This window comes from Amblyomma mixtum, chromosome 4, assembly GCF_055824585.1.
Source record: "Amblyomma mixtum isolate Tamu chromosome 4, ASM5582458v1, whole genome shotgun sequence".
In the NCBI taxonomy this organism is placed as follows: Eukaryota; Metazoa; Arthropoda; class Arachnida; order Ixodida; family Ixodidae; genus Amblyomma; species Amblyomma mixtum.
This window is the reverse complement of record NC_143015.1, coordinates 156,473,298-156,493,581: the sequence shown is the minus strand read 5'-3', so window position 1 is coordinate 156,493,581 and position 20,284 is coordinate 156,473,298. Positions and strand designations below refer to the sequence as shown.

Below are 20,284 nucleotides of genomic sequence, written 5' to 3'. Positions count from 1 at the left end.
TTCCACATTAATATTCGGTGATCGATAAGGTCATGGCGCATGGAAACAGTTTGCGCTAGCTGGATGTGATTTCACGCGGATAAAGTGTAAGGGAGGTTTGGCTTGGTTTTACAGGGTTTAACGTCCTAAAGCGACTCAGGCTATGAGGGACGTCATTTCGATATCCTGCATTTGTACATAGAGTGCATACTGCCGCCATACCCCTATCCTTTCTTAATATTTCTCCCCCCTTTCTTTCCTTCTCCCTGTCCTTCTATTCCCGCTAGACGCAGCTCAGGTTTCGATGGCAGATGCCGCGGCTAGCAACATCTGTTCCTTCCTCATTTATTTTTATTTTTCTTAACAACAAATAGCCACTAACAACAATAGCATGAGGGACGCCGTAGAGGAGGGGCTGGGGATAATTTCGACCACCTGAGGTTCTTTATGGTGCACTGACATAGCACAGTACACGAGCCCTTAGTATTTCGCCTCCATCAGAATGCAACCGCCATGGCTCTAAAGAAGGGAGACGGAGGGAAATGTTAAAAATACGAGTTTTCCAAGCCTTTTCCTCGTGTTTGCTCTGTAAGCATCGCTCGTGGTGCCGCGCAAGCTGGGTAACAAGCAACAATGACGTGCATTAATGACAGGGACCTATGAGTAGCGTCAGAAGAGAGCGGCAAAGTTTGAACGCAGTGTTTTCAATGCTCCACAGAGAATATCGCAAATACACAAACACGCATAACCAAACGTTATAGACACGTGACCATGTGTCTTGCTGCCATCTCAAGGACATAGAATTTTAGTCAGATTGAGATTAGGAGACGGAGACACTAGGCAGTAAGTACTAAGTATCTCAACACGAAGCTCTGCCTTGCACCCAACCCCGGTTTCTTCATCTAAATGCGCGACGAAAGAGTGAATGATCCTACAAAAGAAACAGCTCCACCACTTTGCTTGGGCATACTACTGCGTTTTAAACCGTAAATTCCATTACCCTAGCCTTCACTAGCTTCATTTCTGAAGATCTTGAAAATAGTAGTAGTAGTTGGTTTGGTTTGGTTTGGTTTATGGGGTTTAACGTCCCAAAGCGACTAAGGCTATGAGAGACGCCGTAGTGGAGGGCTCCGGAAATTTCGACCACCTGGGGTTCTTTAACGTGCACTGACATCGCACAGTACACGGGCCTCGAATTTCTCCTCCAAAGAAATTCAACCGCCACGGCCGGGATCGAACCCGCGTCTTTAGGGACAGCGGCCGAGCACCATAGCCACTGAGCCACCGCGGCGGCTAATAGTAGTAGTAGTAGTAGTGGCTTTATTATTACATTTCATATGGAAGGTAAAAGAATGTTTGCTACCCCGGCATCTTCCATCGGTGCTGGAAGCACCCGAGCTGGGGCAGCGGAAATAAAGGATGGCAGGCAGTGTGTATGAGTGAAATGAAAGAGGGGAGGGAGGGGATAGTAGAAAGGACAGGGGGAGGGGTACACTGACAATAAATCTATTTACGTATATACATGATAAATATATACAGGTCGCACGCGCGTGTAGGTCTGCTAGAGCACAGTACAAACACACGCGCACGACACAAAGCACAAGATAGCTGGAGGGGGGGGGGGGGGGGGGGGGGGTCCAGCTGTTCATCTGAAAATAGTAAAACGTTAAGGCATTCAGACTTCGTCGCGACAAATTTGCAGCTCCGTAACGAAAAGGTATATCGAAACTTTGTAGACAACATTCGTTAGAATGCTTGAAAGAAACTGTGTTTGTCATTTTTATTATTTCACTCCGCCCGAAATAATTTTTGATATACACTTGTTGCAAAATGCAATAAAGAATAAGTAAACTTGAATAAAACATTCATTAAACCGTCAGCGAAATTTCCCCGCTTATTAATCAATGACGTAACAGCACAACTGCATTGTTTTCGCGATCGCAGTGTGCTTTTGAAGGAAATCGGAGTTGGCTATGAGCTAAAGCTTCATCTTGCGGCGTGTCCTTTTCGAAAACGTCTTAGCAGTTTCTGAGTTCTTCGAAAAACAATAACTGGAATGTTAGGAACGCATGATGCACTGGTTCTCACAACAGATCAGGGCGTCACCCAGGGGCCCAAAATATAAGTGAATTCCGGCGTTTTTACAACATACGGACTCTGTGCGCGTGAGACGGTAAGCTGTTTATTAAATTTGGAGCTTTCAGAATTTCGCATTTATGTTGTGTGTGGGCGTGTGTCTGTTTGTTGCTTTGTGCCATTTCCAGCCGTGGCTGATTGGTTTGAGCATCCGCCTCGCACGCGAGAGGTGCGGCGTTCGAATCCCTGTGCCGCCGGGTATATCCACCGGTGACACATTACACATTTCCCCTTGCCTGTTGGTCGTCTCATCTGTGAGATGCTTGGAAGGTGCGCATCCGACCCGACCTCACCAAGTGTAAAGAAAGATACCTCGTGATATGGTGCTGTTTGACCAAAGCTACCTGCGGCTCATTAAAATTCAACGTAATCGTTATTTGTGCCCGCTCATAAAATGATTCCCATCCCTAGTGTTTAATCAACGACTGATACTCATGTCGGCGTTTAAAAGTCTTTAACACGCTACCTTGAGTAGGAGGTGAGGTTCTTGGGCGAAAAATTCCCAAGGAAGGCTAGGGGTTGAATATATAAGCTGAAAATATGATCTAAAATAATGGAAACCACTAAATTTTCACTGGAATAGTTTGTATTCTCATGCACATGAGGATAATATTTCTCAATAGGGCCGGTTTCCTGAAGGTAAAAAAAAAAAAGGCACAGGCGCTCATGCTATGTGACGCGACAAATCTCCGTTGGCAGTGTTGGTTGCTAATTTCCCATTTGTATTGACAGCCTTCCCGTTGCGACTTTCTAATTGTATTTCGCTGTTACCTTTTCACTCCACTGCTGCGTGGGGCTTTCGTGGGTCAAGGCTTCTCGAGTGTTCCCGCTTAATGCAGTCCACACTGTACTCCAAACCGGCCGCCTGTAGTCACGCGATCTAGTCTGGCCTAGACACGAGTGGGGCCTGGTAGGGTCTGCGGCGCAGCTATTATTTTCTGCCACCCGCCTCCCCGACGAGTGCGAAAAGGTTGAGAGCTCGTAGTTCATATTCAGGTCACACAAGAGCACTAGAAAATGAAATCGCTACGCAAGCAAAAACTAAGAAGGTTTTTCTTTACAAAACATATTGTGACCTGCTTGGCACCTTACTGTCTTTCGATACAACGTTTACAAAATACCCCAAAAGCGTCCCGCCCTACCGTATTCAAACGCAAGCATTCGTTTCTGTTCTTCCTCGAACCTGTAGCGCGACACCGACCTGTAGCTCATCCGGACCACGTCTAGTGAAGGACAAAGACTACCTTTTTCACAAGACCGCTCGGCGCATGCGCGCCTCTTCTCCTTCGAGCTCCGCGGCCGAATTTCGATGGAGGCGAAATTCTAGAGGCCCGTGTACTGTGCGATGTCAGTGCACGTTAAAGAACCCCAGGTGGTCGAAATTTCCGGAGCCCTCCACTATGGCGTCCCTCATAGCCTTAGTCGCTTTGGGACGTTAAACCCCATAAACCATAAAGCACAAACTGATAGAAAAGAAAGCCGCCAGCTCCTACTGCGCACGCGCATTTCATGTTAGTGACAGACGCATGCGACAGATGGCGGCAGCTGTCAAGCACACACTTTCCACTTCGCAGGCGCAGATGGCTCCTCGTGGAACCAGATGGCGCCTGCGTCTACCACGTGCATTTGTTTTCAACCAGTAGCAGACGTATTTTCACCACTCCCCAGGCCAGAGGGCGCCACATCTCGTGAAAAAGGCGGATTAGGCCGTGGGCCGAGCATTATTCAGGCTATGACATCCTACACCACCAGATTTCTTAAAGCTGCACTGAAGAGGAATCTGAACCCGTATTTTTACCGCTGGAACTCGGTCTACACGTTCCGAGCGTTCTTAGAAACTTCGAATTATTGCCCTGTGCGGCCGATTTCCCTCATTTACATCCGATTAAACGTCCCGGCTGCCGCCTTTTTTTTTAATTCTGCGCAGACGGTGTGAGGAGTCAACCAACCTTTCACCCAGTCCCGTGGCGGCTTGCCGCTCTGCCACCGGCGGAGTGATACGTAGTGATCGGCGAAAGGAAAGAGTCCGCGCGTGTTTTATTTCCGTGGCCCTACTTTGCGCCTGTGTAGTCTCTGACTAGATCTATTTATTCGCGGAAACTTAAAAGCAAAATAAAAGCGAAAGCAACGCCGCCACGAGACTTCCTGAAAGGCACTCCATGCGTTGGTCGACTCCTCTCCCCATCTGCGGGGAATTAAAGAAAAAAAAGGCGGGAGCCGGACGTTAATCCAATTTAAATTAGAGAAATCGGCCACACAGGGCAATAATTCGGAGTTTCTAAGAATGCTCGGAACGTGTAGATCGAGTTCTTGAAGCGAAAAGAAGAGTTCAGATTCCTCCACAGTGCACCTTTAAAGGCATTTCGCCTCAACTCGCTATCTGCCAACGCCAGTGCAATATGTTTAGCGGCCTCTGGTGATCAGACTGTTACCTTAGCTAGCACACCATCGAACCTTAGTGCTCCTCATTGCATGTCTCGCCGAAGCCAATGACCTCATCATGATTTCCTTCGGGATATCGATAACCAGTATTTTGTTTAATTCAGGCTGCATCAGGCATTTGTCTCCTGTCCAGTGCCTTTCTATCTGTTCTTCCTGTTCTACACGTTCCTTTCTGGAGCTGTAGTACATGTGCGAGAAATGTGAAAGGAAACAAATCCGTGTAGCGTGAATTCAACCGTTTTTTGAACAACTGTGAGTGAGAAGCAAACATTGATATTCTTAAAGTTGTTTTCCTCTGCAAGAAACACACCCATAATAATTCGATGCAGAAAACAAACTGGTTTTTATTGTGAGCTCAGTGTAGTCGTTCACAACTCTGGCAACTGTATATGTGTGCCTATGGGACACTAAGCAACGTGGCGCCATCTGTCGAAAAAGTTCCAAGGTCTGCCTGATCGCGACAGGACAAGGTGTGGTGTATATAACAACGCAATCATCGTTACCACCAAAGCCATTGGCTTTGGTGGTAACGACAAGTTTTTGCCACAGATGGCATGCAGGAACTGTTTACACCTACTAACACCGACGTCGCATTGGCCGCCATTTTGGTGGGCCAGGAGCACGGCGAAAACCTCTTTGGTCATTGTATTCGCTCATCGCCGCCACCGCATCGACACAGAAGCCTGCTGGAAGCTGTTTTTAGTTCGCCACCTTATGACCCCCTCTTTACATCGTGTACGAACCATAAGTCATAACCTTCGTATCACTACACAAACGTCACTTAATAGACGCCCTTCACAGATAAAGGAGCGAAACATTTAGCGGGTACTCAGAGGTTCATCTTGAGAGCCCTCTAAAACCTTATGTGTTCTGGCGCTTGAATCTCCAAATTCCTTTGGAGGTCCTCTTCGGAGTGCAGAGCCTTTGCTCCTCGTCGTCAGCACTAACACCTTCTCCTGCAAATTGCACTGCTGCTTCAGCATCAGTAAAGGTAGCTTCATCAGCAGGAGCAGTCCCAGCAGCTACCACATGAGAATCAACACCAGCGTCAGCAGCACGCTGCGGATTGGCGTCGCCACAGGTGGGCACAGTGCTGGGCTGCAGTACGTAGCTGGGCCTCAGGTGTCGGCGCAGCGCGAGCCAGGCGTACTTGTCCAGGTCAACCAGCTGCTTCTGGCCCTCCGGGTGCGGACGGCACTCAACCCGCTTTCTGACCACGCCCACGATGCGCATGAAGCCGTTCATGCTGTCCAGAACCTTGAGCCGCTTCTCGATGGCGGAGCATGCCATGTGGTCCTCCTCGAGAGAGCCCAACTGGCATACCTTGGCCACCAGCGCCTGGTTCCTGCAAACGCACAGCCCGTGGTAGATAAGGCACGTCTTTGGACTCCAATCCGAAAAGCAGGCCGTTATATGGTGCTCATCACAATGCATTGTATTGCCGCTGGCATTTGCACAAACAGGTGGAAGGCCTTCGCCATATTTGACCCTGGTCAGTCGGAGGAACCTGCCAAGTAGAACTTTTTGACGGGTTAGTTGGTACATCGTCTTGAAAGAATGTCGTACGCCAAAAAAAGGACGAAACAGGAGGGAAAAACACAGAACAGGAAAGAGGCGCAACTTCCAACTTTAATAACAGGAAAGGAAACCAGGCGCTCTTTTATTACCGCTGAGCTGCATGAGGGTGCGTGAACTAAAAAACAAATGCGGTGGTGGAAGAGTGATAACAGCACAACAAGTCATAGGGAGGTCGCTATTACAAAAAGCAGGGTTGATAACACATGCTAGTGTGAATGATAGCACAGGTTGAAAGATTATGAATAAGGATAAGAACCAACGCTAAGATATTAACAATCATAAAACCGATTGAAGGAAGCAAGCGGACTTTCCAAAGGGCATCTAAACGAAACCGTCCACAACAGCTAGTTCGTTTCTGGTGAGGAGAACAGAAGGCGTGCTAACGCAGTTGTCTTTTCTTTGATGAATATAAAAAGCCTCAATGACTTCTCTTTCGATTTTTTCTTTTGCCCTGGCTAGAAACCTAGCTAGAACCCTGGCTAGAAACCTGGTCTCGTGAAATTTCGGACAACAATCTTTACACCAGCTGCAATGTATAGCTAGGTTGCTTCCCGTCTTGCTTTTTAGGGTCACGTTGTGCTGTCGAGCACGCTCATTGAAACACTGTCCCGTTTGCCCCACATATACTTTGCCACACGTCAAAGGGATCTCGTATGCCACATTAGTGGTGCATTTTGTGAACACTGTTTGATGTTTGACAGTACAGGCTTTTTGACCCGCTTTCCTGACACCATCGGACATACGGCGTCCGATGGTGTTTCCTCATTCCTGTTCTGTGTTTTTACCTCCTGTTTCGTCCTTTTATTGGCGTACGACATTCTTTCAAGAACCTGCCAACGCCTTCTTGAAGAATTGGCGGCAGTTTAGGAACGAAACTCCCATACCCACTCCTCACAGTCCAAAAATCCCTTGCCCATAGTGTAGCGAAACTGTTCATAAGGCGTGAACCTGAACTGCGTATACAGTTACCTCCAACGTGTTGCAGGACCTGCTGTACACGACTGTACCTTTGCTCATTACTTCGTAGGCTGAACGAGTAGATTGCCATATTGCAAGCCATTAACTTCAGTATCCGCACTTTCTGATTTCTATGTCAGTCGGAACTTTCTGCGGGGTTTCCGACCTCGGGAATTTGTACCTGCACCGTAGGGGTTCGACCTAACGAGTAGGGACTTCTTAATTGTCTTTTCGCTCGCCTCGGGCATAAAGATTTTAGCGTATTTTTTTACAAGATCTGATAATTTTTAAACACCTCATATTTGAGTACAAAGACCCAAGAAACTGTAGGCAGTAATGACGGGTCCTGACGACAGTGCAACACTTTGAAACAAAAAATCGGACGGGACACTTAAACTCCGCCTTAAAAGTATGACGCAATAGCGTAATGGGTCAATTTCCATATATACGGAAGGTAATTCTGTACTTAACGTTCACAGATCCCTGGGAGTACTCGTTCTCCTCCTGGCGCAGTGGTGCTGCGGTTAAGCGATGCGCCACTGCCCTGCGATGTCAGGTGCTGCCACCGGTGGGGGATTGTGCGATGCAAGTTGCTCCTCCCGAGCGACGAATCGTTAAATTAACTTCCACCTCCCACGGTGGGCAGGTTGTCCGCTATCCAGTGAGCAGATAATGAGGACGCCGCAAGTTCCCAAGTAACCTAGGTTGCCCACCTGCCTCCTAGGTTGCTCTCTGCGGACGACCTTTCCAGAGCCATGCTCAAAGCCTACGCCGACAACGCCGACAGCGGATTTTCTGGAGAACAGGGCCTTTAACGCTATCGTGTCCACAAAATAAGCCCCTTCAACATACGTTCATCCGGTTCGTCTGGCTAGCTCGCAGAAGGAACTATGGGGAGTGACAAGGCCTACCTGTCCGTCTTGGTCGTGCCGTCGGTCATCCGCTGCAAGGCGTCGGCGCAGCGCACGTCGTCGTCTCCCAGGACAAAGCGCGCCGCCAGTGTTGCCAGCGTCCAGTTGCGATGAACCGCGTTCTTCACGACGCACCAGGAAGGCACCGCCTCGATGCACACGGTAGCGTCGAACTCGATGAGCGTCCGGTTTTCGCTGGGGAACCCGGGCGCCATAGCCTCCACGAGCATCTCAGTGACGCGATGGCCACACCGGAGGGGTCGGCCGAAGCTGAACCCGTAGATACGCGGGCTGGTTCGTATGGCGTGCGCAAGCGTGAGGCAGTCGGCGTCTTCCAGGGTCATGCCGGACAACATGAGCCTCTGCAGGCTTACATTGGCCGCGAGTTCTTTGATGAAGTTCAACTTCGGCCCCGTCGGCAGCCCGCCGTGCAAGTCGGCGGGGACTGGAGCGTTAAACCTGACCACTGGTTCACTCCGGTAGATGCCGATGCTCAGGACTGCCAGAGTCGTCGTGCTGCTGACGTAACGGGCGAGGTTGTCGCTTGCTTGGAACTTAAAGACAGCCTCGGACATATTCAAGCGTAAGATCTTCACAAGGCTGAACGAAGGCAGCACGAAGACGCCTTGCAGAAAATGCGAGGGTCCTTCCTGCCAGCAGTGCGGGCTATACCTGAATCGCGACACCGGATCACTGCCGAACAAGTTGGCGGGGAGAACGGTGCCGCCGATGTTGGGACGGTGCTTTGAAACCAGCGCGGACAAGGAACCGTGCTGCTGTAGTTCGAGGCACAAGCGATAAACCTGGTTGTGTCGTTCGGGTTCGATGATGACCTGCTCGAGCGACGGGTGCCGGGCAAGCACCTCCACGATCTCCTTGCAGCAAGCGGCGGTGAAAGCGGACAAATCCAGCGACACCTGTTCGAGTGTGGTGTTGCGACGCAGGGCAGTCAGCAGGGCGCGGATGGTGGCCTTCCCTCTAGGGTCCTCCCACTCCGGGTCCTAAGAAGGGGCGAAACAGGAAACAGGAGGGCCAATTTTCAAATCTTTTTTCAGGCGCCAAACGGTGTTGGTCCTCCACACGGAGGACGGAAAGAACTCAGGAGAGGCGGTGATGCCACATTTTTTTGAAGCCGGCTCTCCGCTGCGTGTTCTCTAGTTGGCCGCCGTCACAGCGCGCTTGCGCATGCGCAGAAGACAACTTAGCATACGATGCCGCTACGCCCCAGTGTTACTCTTAGCTGCGCTGGCGGCGAAGGACTCCCAGTATTCTTTGCGAAAGAGCGCGACTTCCGACACACTTTCTGGCTTGCAGCTCGGATAGCTAGGGCCTATCCTGCTGTGTTACAAAATTTCCATTCAGGCGAAAGCCTCTTATGGCTCATACTCGCGGTGTCCGTCCGTGCGCTGGAATCGTGCCAACTGTGGCCTCTCCTCCGCGGAGCAGCGGAACCTCCTCCTCTCCTTAGCAACCGGCGCGCCGGTGGGGGTGACCTTGAGGGTGACCTTGGGCAAACCTATCATAGCAACAGCCCGTGCAGAATTAAGTGTTGCCGCGACTGGATTCCGAACCCGCGGTGGCGAGAACAGATCAGCTTCGCTGCCGACTCCACGAGTGCGCTATGCTATCGCCGCAACCTACCACGCCTCTGTTAAACTGCAACACAGTCTCGCGCTGTGCGTTGCACATCACCGTCTACATCAACTAATACTACTATCGAACATTAGTAATATTCGCGCTTTAAGCTATGTGGCGGTAGTGACAGAGACATGTGCGCTGCATGCGCTTGCATGAACAACGTTGTGGCAGAAACACGGCACTAGAGCAAGGTCAACTTCCATCTCCGTCTCGAACACATCAGATCAGCTTAACCTCGATCAGAGCTTAACCTGAGTCTAATATCGTCGCCATATGTGCCAACGACCCAGCAAAGTAAAACCAAGAGGCAACCATGCTGAACACATGCTTACAAACGTCTACTCGGTTTAACTACGTTAAAACCCTACCACTTTTTTACCTGCAATTTTCCTGGCGACAATTGCATAGTGCCGGAAAAACATCAACATAGCCTGAAAAAGCCAGAGAACAAATTTTTGCTGTGACTAATAATAGAATGCAGTTGTCGTCGGCGAAGCTTTAAAGGAGTATAGGCACCTAATTTTGGTGGCATGTTTTCTTCTCTACAATGATGCAGAAGACACTACTATGCACGAATCACCGCTATATAATTTATAATCGAATTTTTCTGTCACGCTGTTGCGGTTTCGATTTCAACATCTGAACGATGGCTGAGACGTCAAAGAGAGGTTATAGGTCACGTGAGGCATAAAAAAAATTGCGATATAATCACTGCTTCGTCGTTTTAATTTCGCACAGTGCTCAAGCCAGCCTTCATCAAGAGCCGGAATGACAACGTGTGTAGAAGAGCCAATTATATTGTTGATTTTGATGCCTCACGTGACCTTTCACCTCTCTCTAACGTCACAGCCATCATTCGGCTGCTGAAACCGAAACCGAAACAGCACGATAAAGAAATTCGATTACAGGTTAGGTTAGGTTAGGTTAGGTTAGGTTAGGTTAGGTTAGGTTAGGTTAGGTTCCGTTCGGCTATGTTAGGTAAGGTTAGGTCGCAGGAGGATACCCTGTGGTAATCCGTGCATAATAATGCCTTACGCCCCATTACAAAGAAGAAAACACGCACCCAAAAGTTTGGTCTCTATACATATTCCAATCTGTACCCCAGCTGCAGGTACCCCACTGCACGTCCGCTGACTGCACGTACCTCAGACCCCGGGGGGTACCTCACGTCGCCCGATGTCTGGGTGCGCGTGAACTTGAACCCACGCATCGTCGAGTTTCCTGCGATGATGGCGGCGACGGCACGAAGGCTCTCCTCGTTCACGGTCCATGAGCGCATGGTGAGCTTCCGGAACTTGATGCTCGGCGCCAGGGTGCGCGACAGCAGATGGAGGGCCAGCTTGGTGCCGCACCCCGGCGACACCACGAGCGCGTCGAGCTTACTGCTCTCCAGCAGGAAGGCCTCGGCCGCCGCGAAGCGCTTGGCTTGCTCGGCACGGAACCCGAAATTGTTGAGCGTCAACGTCTTGATGCTCGTGTTCTTTTTCAAGCCTGCGCGGCAGTGGTTCGGCAGCAGCGCGATTAGGTGGCCTTCCTGGGAGGGTGTTAAAAGTGGCGTTTTTAATAGGATTTTTAATAAGGAGAAGTAAAAAACAGCGCAGCGACGACGGACAAGAGAGAAGGAAGAAGAAGGACAAGCGCTGACTAACAACTGAGGTTAATTGAAAAAAAAAAACACATGTATTAATGCCCTTCAAAAAACAACCAGGACGCATGCTACCCTGCAATCACTTCTAATCATAGGAATCAAGATGCTTAATCTCACAGTCGTGGAGAAGCACCGAGGCAGTGCTTACACACGTGTCACCATTCACGTGGATGCGATATGCCTCACACAGTTCCCTTGTTAGTTTATCTCTATGCCTGCAAACAAGTTTTGTCTCATAGAAAAGAGAAGTGCATATTTTCTCATCGGGGGAAACTGGGATATTATTCAGGGGGTAATCTCTGCATAGAGATAAACTAACAAGGGAACTGTGTGAGGCATATCGCATCCACGTGAATGGTGACACGTGTGTAAGCACTGCCTCGGTGCTTCTCCACGACTGTAAGATTAAGTATCTGATTCCTATGATTGGAAGTGATTGCAAGGTAGCATGCGTCCTGGTTTGTTTTTTTTCTTGGAGGGCCTTAATACATGTTTTTTTCCAGTAAACCTCAGTTGTTAGTCAGCGCTTGTGTTAGTCAGCGCTTGTCAATATGCACCAACTCGCTCAGTTTTCGGTTCTTCAGCAGTTAATAAGGAGCTGCCGAATCGTTAAAGAAAAAAAAATCAGGCAAATTTACTGTCCATTCGTTTTGTTATAGGCTCCTATCGAAAAACACAGCAGGAAATTTTCAGTGGCCGCAACAGATATTGCTGCAGTATTGTGATACCTGACGACAGAAATTTTTGTTGTAACAACAAAACTTTCTGTAGTATCGTACAGTCTCCAGTCGTAACGACAGAACCACGCCTGTCGTGACAAAAGACCTTCCCAATTATGCAGCCGCCGCGGTGGCTCAGTGGTTATGGTGCTCGGCTGCTGACCCAAAAGACGCGGGTTCGATCCCGGCCGCGGCGGCTACAATTTCTTTGGAGGAGAAATTCTAGAGGCCCGTGTGCTGTGCGATGTCAGTGCACGCTAAAGAACCCCAGGTGGTCTAAATTTCCGGAGCCCTTCACTACGGCGTCCCTCATAGCCTCAGTAGCTTTGGGACGTTAAACCCCATAAACCAAACCAAACCTTCCCAATTATGCAGATAAAATTTGTCGTAACGACCTGACGATAGATGAATGTTTTTGTCGTATTTTGGAACCGGCTGTGCCGTGCTTTTCGACTTTGTTTGATTTATTAAGACAAACCATCAGATAAATATAGAACTGAATAACCAATCAATAATTCGATTGATTGATTGATTGACTCACTTTTAAAAAGAGTGCAGTCCTTTGCCTCCCTCGTTTCCAGCAAGGTCACTTCGAGGGTACTCAGCATAGTGGTCCTCTGGATGAACTCGCCAAACTCCTTCACCGTCGAGCCGTCCTTCGCGTTAAGGTAGTTGTGTTCGGAGCACCGGAGTTCCCGGAGCGCCGTCATCGAGGACACCGCCCTCACGAAGGCGCCGCAGAGCTCGGGAGTATCAGGAAAGTGATTGGGGAAAGTCAGGTCCTCGATGCCCTCATTGCCGAACAGCGCCTCCAACAGGCCCTCACAGCCGGCGTCCACGAGGGCCGCACTAACGCTGAGCTTCTGGATGCAGCAGTGGTCTTTGAGCAGAGCCCTGAGACATCGAGCCGCAGCCACGGCATGAAGGTTACTGCAACGAGAGCAGCGGCCCGCCATGCTGCCTCCCAGAGAAACCACGGACAGTCTGCCCACGACGCCGTCCTCCCTGAGCTCCAGCCCCAGGCGCCAGAGGCACTCATTCCAGGCGGATATGTTGGAGAACACTTCGCACTCTGCAGCCGAAGTAGACCAATTGAAGTCGGAAGTGGCAGAGTTCGCGTCGTCCAGGTCGCCACGCTCTCCGTCGCTGGGGTCGCCGTTGAGCTTCTTAAATCTGTGGTTCTCGCAGAATGCGCAGCCACTGTTGCACAGTTCCTCCGCCAGGGGCCACTCCGGAGGCCTGACGCTGGCTGTCTCCGGAGCGGGGACGGGACTCGGGGTGGAACGACCGTCCTTAGCTACGCCCATGAGCCACCTGAAGGGTCGGAACATGGCCACGGAAAGAGGTCTTCCTGGATTTGCGGTCACCCGATGATGCCGCCTGCCACTAGTCATGTCGCCTGCGGAGAGACACAGGAAGGCACCTTAGTAATTCACATTCAAATCATTTATTTATTTATTTATTTATTTATTTATTTATGTGACACAAGGGTAGTACAGATTACGAAGGCGGAACACAACAAACAAAACACAAGCACCATCATGTCGCTGCCAAGTTTTAACATTTCAAAAAATGGAACTGACCTGCACACAACTAACAAACATGCGCGAAAATGTCACTGCAACGAAACAGAAAACATTGTGAAAAGACCATGCCCAACATAAATGCAAAGCGCATGGCTGTCGGTTCTGATTGTGTCAGTTTTTTTTATCTCTTTTTTTTGTGCTTATATTTTACGTGCAGTAATAACCGTTTCAGCTGGTCTACTCAATGCGTTGATGTGTTTTGTAACGTGTGCGGTCATGCTTTCTTGAATTTTATGTAAATGTATACCACTCCTGCTTGGGCACTCTGCCTGCAGTATGTTCAAAATAAATAAACAATAAATAATATCAGTTACTATACCAACAAATCACGAACTCCAGCAGAGAACACATCCACACCCGATGCGAGCGCCACATTCTCTGGCAGTCTGTTCTCTCGCTGTGGACAGGAAGAAGGAATGCTGGTAGCAGTGCTTAGAAAACTTTTGTTCTTTTACATGTCTGCAATGTTTATCCCGAGTGATACGCGAAGTAGTTTCGCTGATGTATTGCTGCTTATCGATATGTACCATGTTGTTCATAATCTTATAGAAAAGAATGAGTCTTTTTTGTTTCCGGCGACGTTGAAGAGAGCGTAAGTTCGCTAAAGTGTAAAGTGGGGTTACTGGATCTAGTCTTCTGAAGCGAGAAAACACGTGCACATGCGTATGTGTTTTTCATTTTTGCTGTTCCTGGACATTGCCGACTGTGCGTGGCCAGTAAAGTACCATGCCGGAACCGAAAGTTCTCTCAATTAGGCCAAAAAAATGATCCCTATTTCAGGTTGTCTATCTCTGTATAGCAGCTTTAAAACTCCTGCAATTTGGAGGAAGTGAGACAATTTCAGTTCTTAAAATTCCGTTAAAGTGAGTAAAAATTCCCTTTTCTCACAGTTTCATTCGTCAAATTCCCTAAAAAATTTAAAATCCCCGAATGGAAGAAAAAAAAATTGCGTGGACACTTTGGAAATAGAAGTGTTGAGAGGCGAAAGCCGAGGACACTATGCCGTGACGACTTCCGGTGGATGTGACGTCCCACCGTTCCCGTGGCTATATCGATACCCAAGTGATCTTAAGTGTTAATTACGCTTATTTACCCATTTGACACAAATCCGACGTTTTTCCGACCATTCTGTGAAAATTTTCGCTATGCCGTGACGACTCCCACCGGGAGTCGTCACCGGCGTATTCGCCAACTGCAGCCTGTACAGCCACAAGGCTTGAAACCACGGTGAATTGATCACGGTGACTGAAGATTGTCACGTCTTACCTAAAATGGATAATTATTCCCTAAATAATGCTTAAACGGCGTTATATGCCACTAAGCATCACGATTTGCGACCTAAAAGGGAAAAAAATTTAGAAATGAAATTTAAAAAAACAATAAAATTTCAGTACAGAGAGCGGAGTCGAACGGCCGACCTTCCATACGCAACACGTGCCTCTAATCCACTGCGCCATAGCGGCGATGTCAAGCCGTCGTTCTGAATGAATATTTATAACGAGCCTTAATGGTGGCTGCTACCTGCTAGTGTGCGGCGCTGCCATCGCTGGCTGTACCGGCTGCATTTGGCGAACACGCCTCCCCGGTGGATGTGACGTCACACCGTTGCCGTGGTTATATCGACGTCCATGCTATTTCGACGCAATTTCGGCATTTTGCCTATAATTAATTAGCTAATTAATCTACAGTCATCCAACTTGGATTCTAGGTTTATTTTTTTCTTCTCTATCTGATGCAACCATTGGTTTTCTTCTATCTTTCTTAGTTCCTGAGTTAAACACTTTGACACGCTTTGTTAACGGACGATAGTATGAGCCATTGAAGGCTTTCACCTTAATAACGTAAGTAGCCAGCAGGTTTTGGTGCTGTGCACCACCTGTTACATTTTCCCCTGAACCGGAATGGTATCGAACTCCGTTCATTGCCTTCAGCTGCCCCGCTGAGGACGACGGCAGTAACCTGATGGTCGAGGCAACTGACTCCCGACAAAACAGGCTTAGCGAACTTTTGGTGCCCAACAATCAGCACACTTTCCCCTCTCAAATTTCCTTCCTCCCAGTGTTGATTTAATGTGGAAAAGGCTGACAGCCCGACCACCGGATCTTCGCCTGTGCCTAACAAGGCATCTCCCACGTGCTGAATTAACTACTTTATCCTATATAGGCTGTAAGGAAGTGTTGGCTGAGCTCCACAGGCGACGTATTCTTTTGTTCTTTTTTTTTTAATTTGTCACAAGTCGGGCCGCTGAAATTGCATGCCTATACAGTTGCGTGCACCTACGCTCTGTGGTGACTGGTGAAAGAGCAAGTTTATTTTTTTTACAAACAGTTTATTTTTTCAAAGTTTACAAACAGGTTAGACTAGGAATACAACCATGCTAACTCAAAACACAAAAATATATATGTACCAAGCGCTTCCAGAATTAAAGTAAACAATGAGTGTGTTGTCTGTAACAAAGTTCCGCTGTTGTCATCAAGAACTACAGCTATTACTTTTCCAACTAGAATGCCTTAATTGTTTCCCTTGTTAAAACGATCCGTGATGACTCAGTGGCTATGACGCTGGGCTGCTGAGCGCGAGGACGCTGAATCAAATTCCGGCCGCGGTGCCAACGTTTCGATGCGGGTTAATGCAGAAATGCCCCGTTTTCTACACGAGTTTTTTCTTCTTTTTTTTTTCTGGAAAAGAATGGCGAAGGCGCACTCTCCGAGCACACCTTAACCGCGCAGTAAGGGAAGTGACGAAGGAAAGGCTTGGCTCTGTTTGTGGGGGTTATATAACGTCCCAAAGCGACTCAGGCTGTGAGGGACGCCGTAGTGAAGGGCAGGAGCACAGACCTTTGGGCTAGTTGGTTCATAGCAGACACGTACAAGCGCAAAAAAACACGGACAGAGAAGAGACTTGGACAACACGAGCGCTAGTGAAGGGCTCCGGAATTTCGACCACCTGAGGTTCTTTAACGTGCTCTGGTATCGCACAGTACACGGGCCTCTATAGAATTTCGCCTCCATCGAAATTCGACCGCCGCGGCAGGGATCGAACTCGCGTCTTCCGGGTCAGCAGCCGAGCACCGTAACCACTGAGCCACCGCGGCGGCAACGTGACGTGTGTGTGTGTGTGTGTGTGTGCGCGTGCGTGCGTGCGTGCCCTCGTGCGTGCGTGCGCGCCTGAAAATGAGCATGTTTCCGTGCGTCAGTGACATGATATTTGATATTCTGTCACCGCTGAAGTGTTTTCAGCTGCTATCGTCTGGACTAGGTGGCAGCAGTCGTGAGGAAGAAAGTTAGAGTGGTCTTCGAAAGTCCTGGAAAGAGCCCGGAGCGATTGTGCGGACTGCCCGTGAACGGGAACTTTCGCGATTACACATCCTCGTTTCTCCAGGCGCACATGTTTACAGTGCTCATGAGCTTGATTTCAACGAACACTCGCTACCGAGCACATTGGTGGTTTGCCCACACACGTGCACGCAGTCTAACTGCATTTCAAAATTTCTCGTACTAGAATAGGAGCTTTGAACGCAAGATAAAAGGCTATGCACTGCTGCGCGACTGGCTCACGAGCTCGTCAGATCAACACACTTCTGGAAGCTGTCACCTCGCGCTCATAAATTTGACTCCAAATTTCTTTTTTTTCCTCCTTTCCATCTTTTTCATCCCTACGGCTTTCAGCTGCTAAGCACAAGCTAGCGGACATCAAATATAGGACGCCAAGACCGCACTCCGATGGAAGCGAACAGCAACATTAAAAAAATTGCCTGTACACGATCCGTTAGTTTAAATTTTTATTCATCCCGCCGATGTCGGACTCGCTTCGTTCCTTCGCTTCTTCGTCCCGCTTTATGTGTGCAGGATTTACGTCAGGCATAGAAAAAATATTGTAGAGCCAAGCATATACATTCTGAATTGAATTAAAATCTACAGCAGCTGCCCAACAAAAACTGTCTAGTAGTGTCGCAAGAAGCTGGATTTTTTTTTTTTTTTTGCTTATAGTCACCCATTTATCAGTACTAGCTTTACAAACCGCACTCAAGTGCCGAGGGAGAGATCCCCTGCCCTCCACAGCGAGGCACAAAGGGCACCTCCGATAAATACTTCACTACACAATGCGCACTTCAACGCCAAGCACAATAATTAGGCACCGTCTAAACCAATCTTTGTGTAGCGATCCCTAATTGACGCTGCTAGCTCTACCGCGCGCATCGATGACGGAGCGCAGCGCAGCTACTGTGAACTCGAATATGCACTGTAGTTCACTGCACCGCCGCTGAAAACTCCGTCCCCAGGCGACCAAGGGGCGGCGCTGCTGTATTCGGTCAATATGGCGACGCGCGGATGCAATCGCAGACGACGGAGAGCCAAACAAACATGGCCTCCTCTTTCGTCTGCTTCGGCGCAACGCAAACTCTCCAGCGTCAAAACCACCGCATATACTTAAAGCGTGCGGCTCACTTGTGAATTCGGTCGATGCCGAGAGCTATTCTGCAAAGCCGTGTACTCCATGGAGTCACTCCGACCCAGGTGGAAACAGCGGAGGCGGGAAAATGCGGACGCGCAGGTTGGGACGACGCCTTCGCCGTCTTCTTGGTCTTTTCTGCACTGAGCCTCCTGGGCGCTCCGATAGAGGGCGCAGGCCACTCGCGAGCGCTTCGGTGGTTTGCATCGTGTTGGATCTGTGTTTGGGCGGCCAGCTGATGGGAGCGGTGGGAGGTCGACCCGATTGGGGAGAGAACGAAAGGGTTCCGCCTCCCGCTGTCTTTCCCGTGGTTCTTTTTGACGTCTTACGTCACGGCGCTCGGAACCGAAACCCATCGGGCAGAGGCTGACGCCCTCGCCCAGTAAAGAGAAGGGAAGCGTAAATCTCTCCTCTTCTGTTCCTTATTTCCCTCAGGGGTGGCTTCTCCCACGCTTCCCTAAACGGACACCGCTTGCGTCTGTGTTGGGGTCTGCGCTTTTCGTTCGTCATCCTGTGTTTACGCTACCGACATGCATTCTTCTTCTTTTATATTTGTGTGTGTGTGTGTGTGTGTGTGTGTGTGTGTGTGTGTGCGTGCGTGCGTGCGTGCGTGCTCGCTATAGGATGGAATTAATCAAGGACGCTATGAGTCAGGTCATCTGAGGGAAGCCTCTCCATGGCAGTTTCTCTTTTTGCTACACGGCTGTACGCAGTGATGTAGCCCGACAGCATACGTACTAGCAGGGGCGGGAACTTTCATTTCTATTTTTTTAGTTGTGCCATAACAGCATTTGTACAAGAAACTGTTAAAAGTGTCGACACCAGGCCTTAGCAGGTTCTTTTCCAGTGTGTTTGACCGATAAGTGCCCAAGAAACACGTGCTTTGCTCGCCAACATTTCGAGATTGGTAAATCCTACGGGGATTGTACCGGCAGTGGGGAAAACAGTATAAAGCGTTCCTTTAGGAGTGATCCTTAAAAAGGAACGTAAATCTCCTCTGGGTTCTCAGCCCTCATATCTGAGAGTCACGGTGACCTTATTTTCATTTTACTTATTAACGCATGAATAGCAAGCGGTAAAGAGGAAAGGATGAGGTGCAAGAGGAAGAGGAGAGTTGGGCGGCGAGAGGTGGTGTCATCGCAAATGCACCAGTTAGGGATTGGGGAAAATCGGGATTGAAAAATTGAGTAGAGACAGAAGGAATCACGTGCAGCGTGTGGCGGCCGGTGGAACGAAGACTGCAGGAGAGGAAATAAGGAAAAGGGAGCTTGTTCCTTGTTCCTAAGGAATAAGGAACAAGGAGGGAGAGGGCACAGCAGAGAGGAGGCGGCTAAGGCCGGTGCTATGGTTATTACCATCCTACTTGCCCGCCTCCTCGCCTAGAGAGTGTTCTCCTCGCACGTATACGTGGCGATGATCTCATCCGTCGGGGTGGCTAAATAGTTATGGCATTCGCTCCCCCTTCGGCAGTAATCCGATAGCGAAGGGCTTCAAAAAGCAAAAGCAAGTTCAATTCAATTCGTTTATTTCACCATATACATGGTAGGAACTCATGGGCAAAAAGCTGCTCGAGGCAGCTTGGCTGGGCCCAAGCGACCACAACAAAGCAGGCCAGCGTGGCGATACAATCACCAAGGGAGAAAAAACAAATATAAAATCGAAGCTGACATGTTCATACATGAGGACACGCAATACAAATCAAGTAGGTAGGCAAGCACTTAGTATTGCAATAGCGCAGTCAGTCATCAATGAGCGTATTACATTAGATGTTCAGTGTGCATTCTAGATGCAGGAGAGACAACATTTGAAAGTTCAAAATTATACCAATTTCAATACGAAGTCAGACATTTTCTAATGTGGCACATAAAGGAAAACATACTGCATGTATAAGTGGAAACAATAAAAAAAGAAAAACCAGCTTACACATCTTGAATTTCAAAAACAACAACTACATTAGACATAACAAAACCAACATTTTTGAAGTGAGAAACCTTCAAGGCAGTGTTTAAAACTTTGTCATAATGTGGTAAGAAATTGCTGCCTCAGCTGGTTTATCATAGGCTTAGTAGGAAATATGTACGTATTTAGAACGGAAGGGAGATTATGTTTTAATGACTGATGTTTATAATTAGTTCGAAAGCGCGGAATGTACCAGTTATCAATGCTTCTGGTAGAAAGAATATGTTCGTGGCGCTGTAGTGATGCGATTGCAATTAGAGCACTGCATGGGCCTAAATC

General features: G+C 48.8%; 1 protein-coding gene across 2 annotated transcripts in view; it reads right to left on the bottom strand.

Annotated features, from left to right (window-relative positions):
• Window positions 1–4,905: 4,905 nt before the first annotated feature.
• The window catches only part of LOC149348899 (uncharacterized), a 38,362-nt gene continuing 22,983 nt past the window's right edge, over window positions 4,906–20,284 (bottom strand). The window contains exons 1-5 of one of the 2 annotated variants that reach the window (XM_089541017.1): window positions 18,043–18,171; window positions 12,550–13,407; window positions 10,786–11,132; window positions 8,004–9,004; window positions 4,906–5,902 (exon numbers count right to left, since the gene is read on the bottom strand). In XM_089541017.1, coding sequence (XP_089397143.1) covers window positions 5,419–5,902; window positions 8,004–9,004; window positions 10,786–11,132; window positions 12,550–13,402 — 2,685 coding nt within the window. In that variant the 5' untranslated portion in view covers window positions 13,403–13,407; window positions 18,043–18,171 and the 3' untranslated portion in view covers window positions 4,906–5,418. Of the gene's footprint in view, window positions 5,903–8,003; window positions 9,005–10,785; window positions 11,133–12,549; window positions 13,408–18,042; window positions 18,172–20,284 lie in introns of those variants that run through there. The other variant, XM_089541018.1, reaches the window with a different exon arrangement.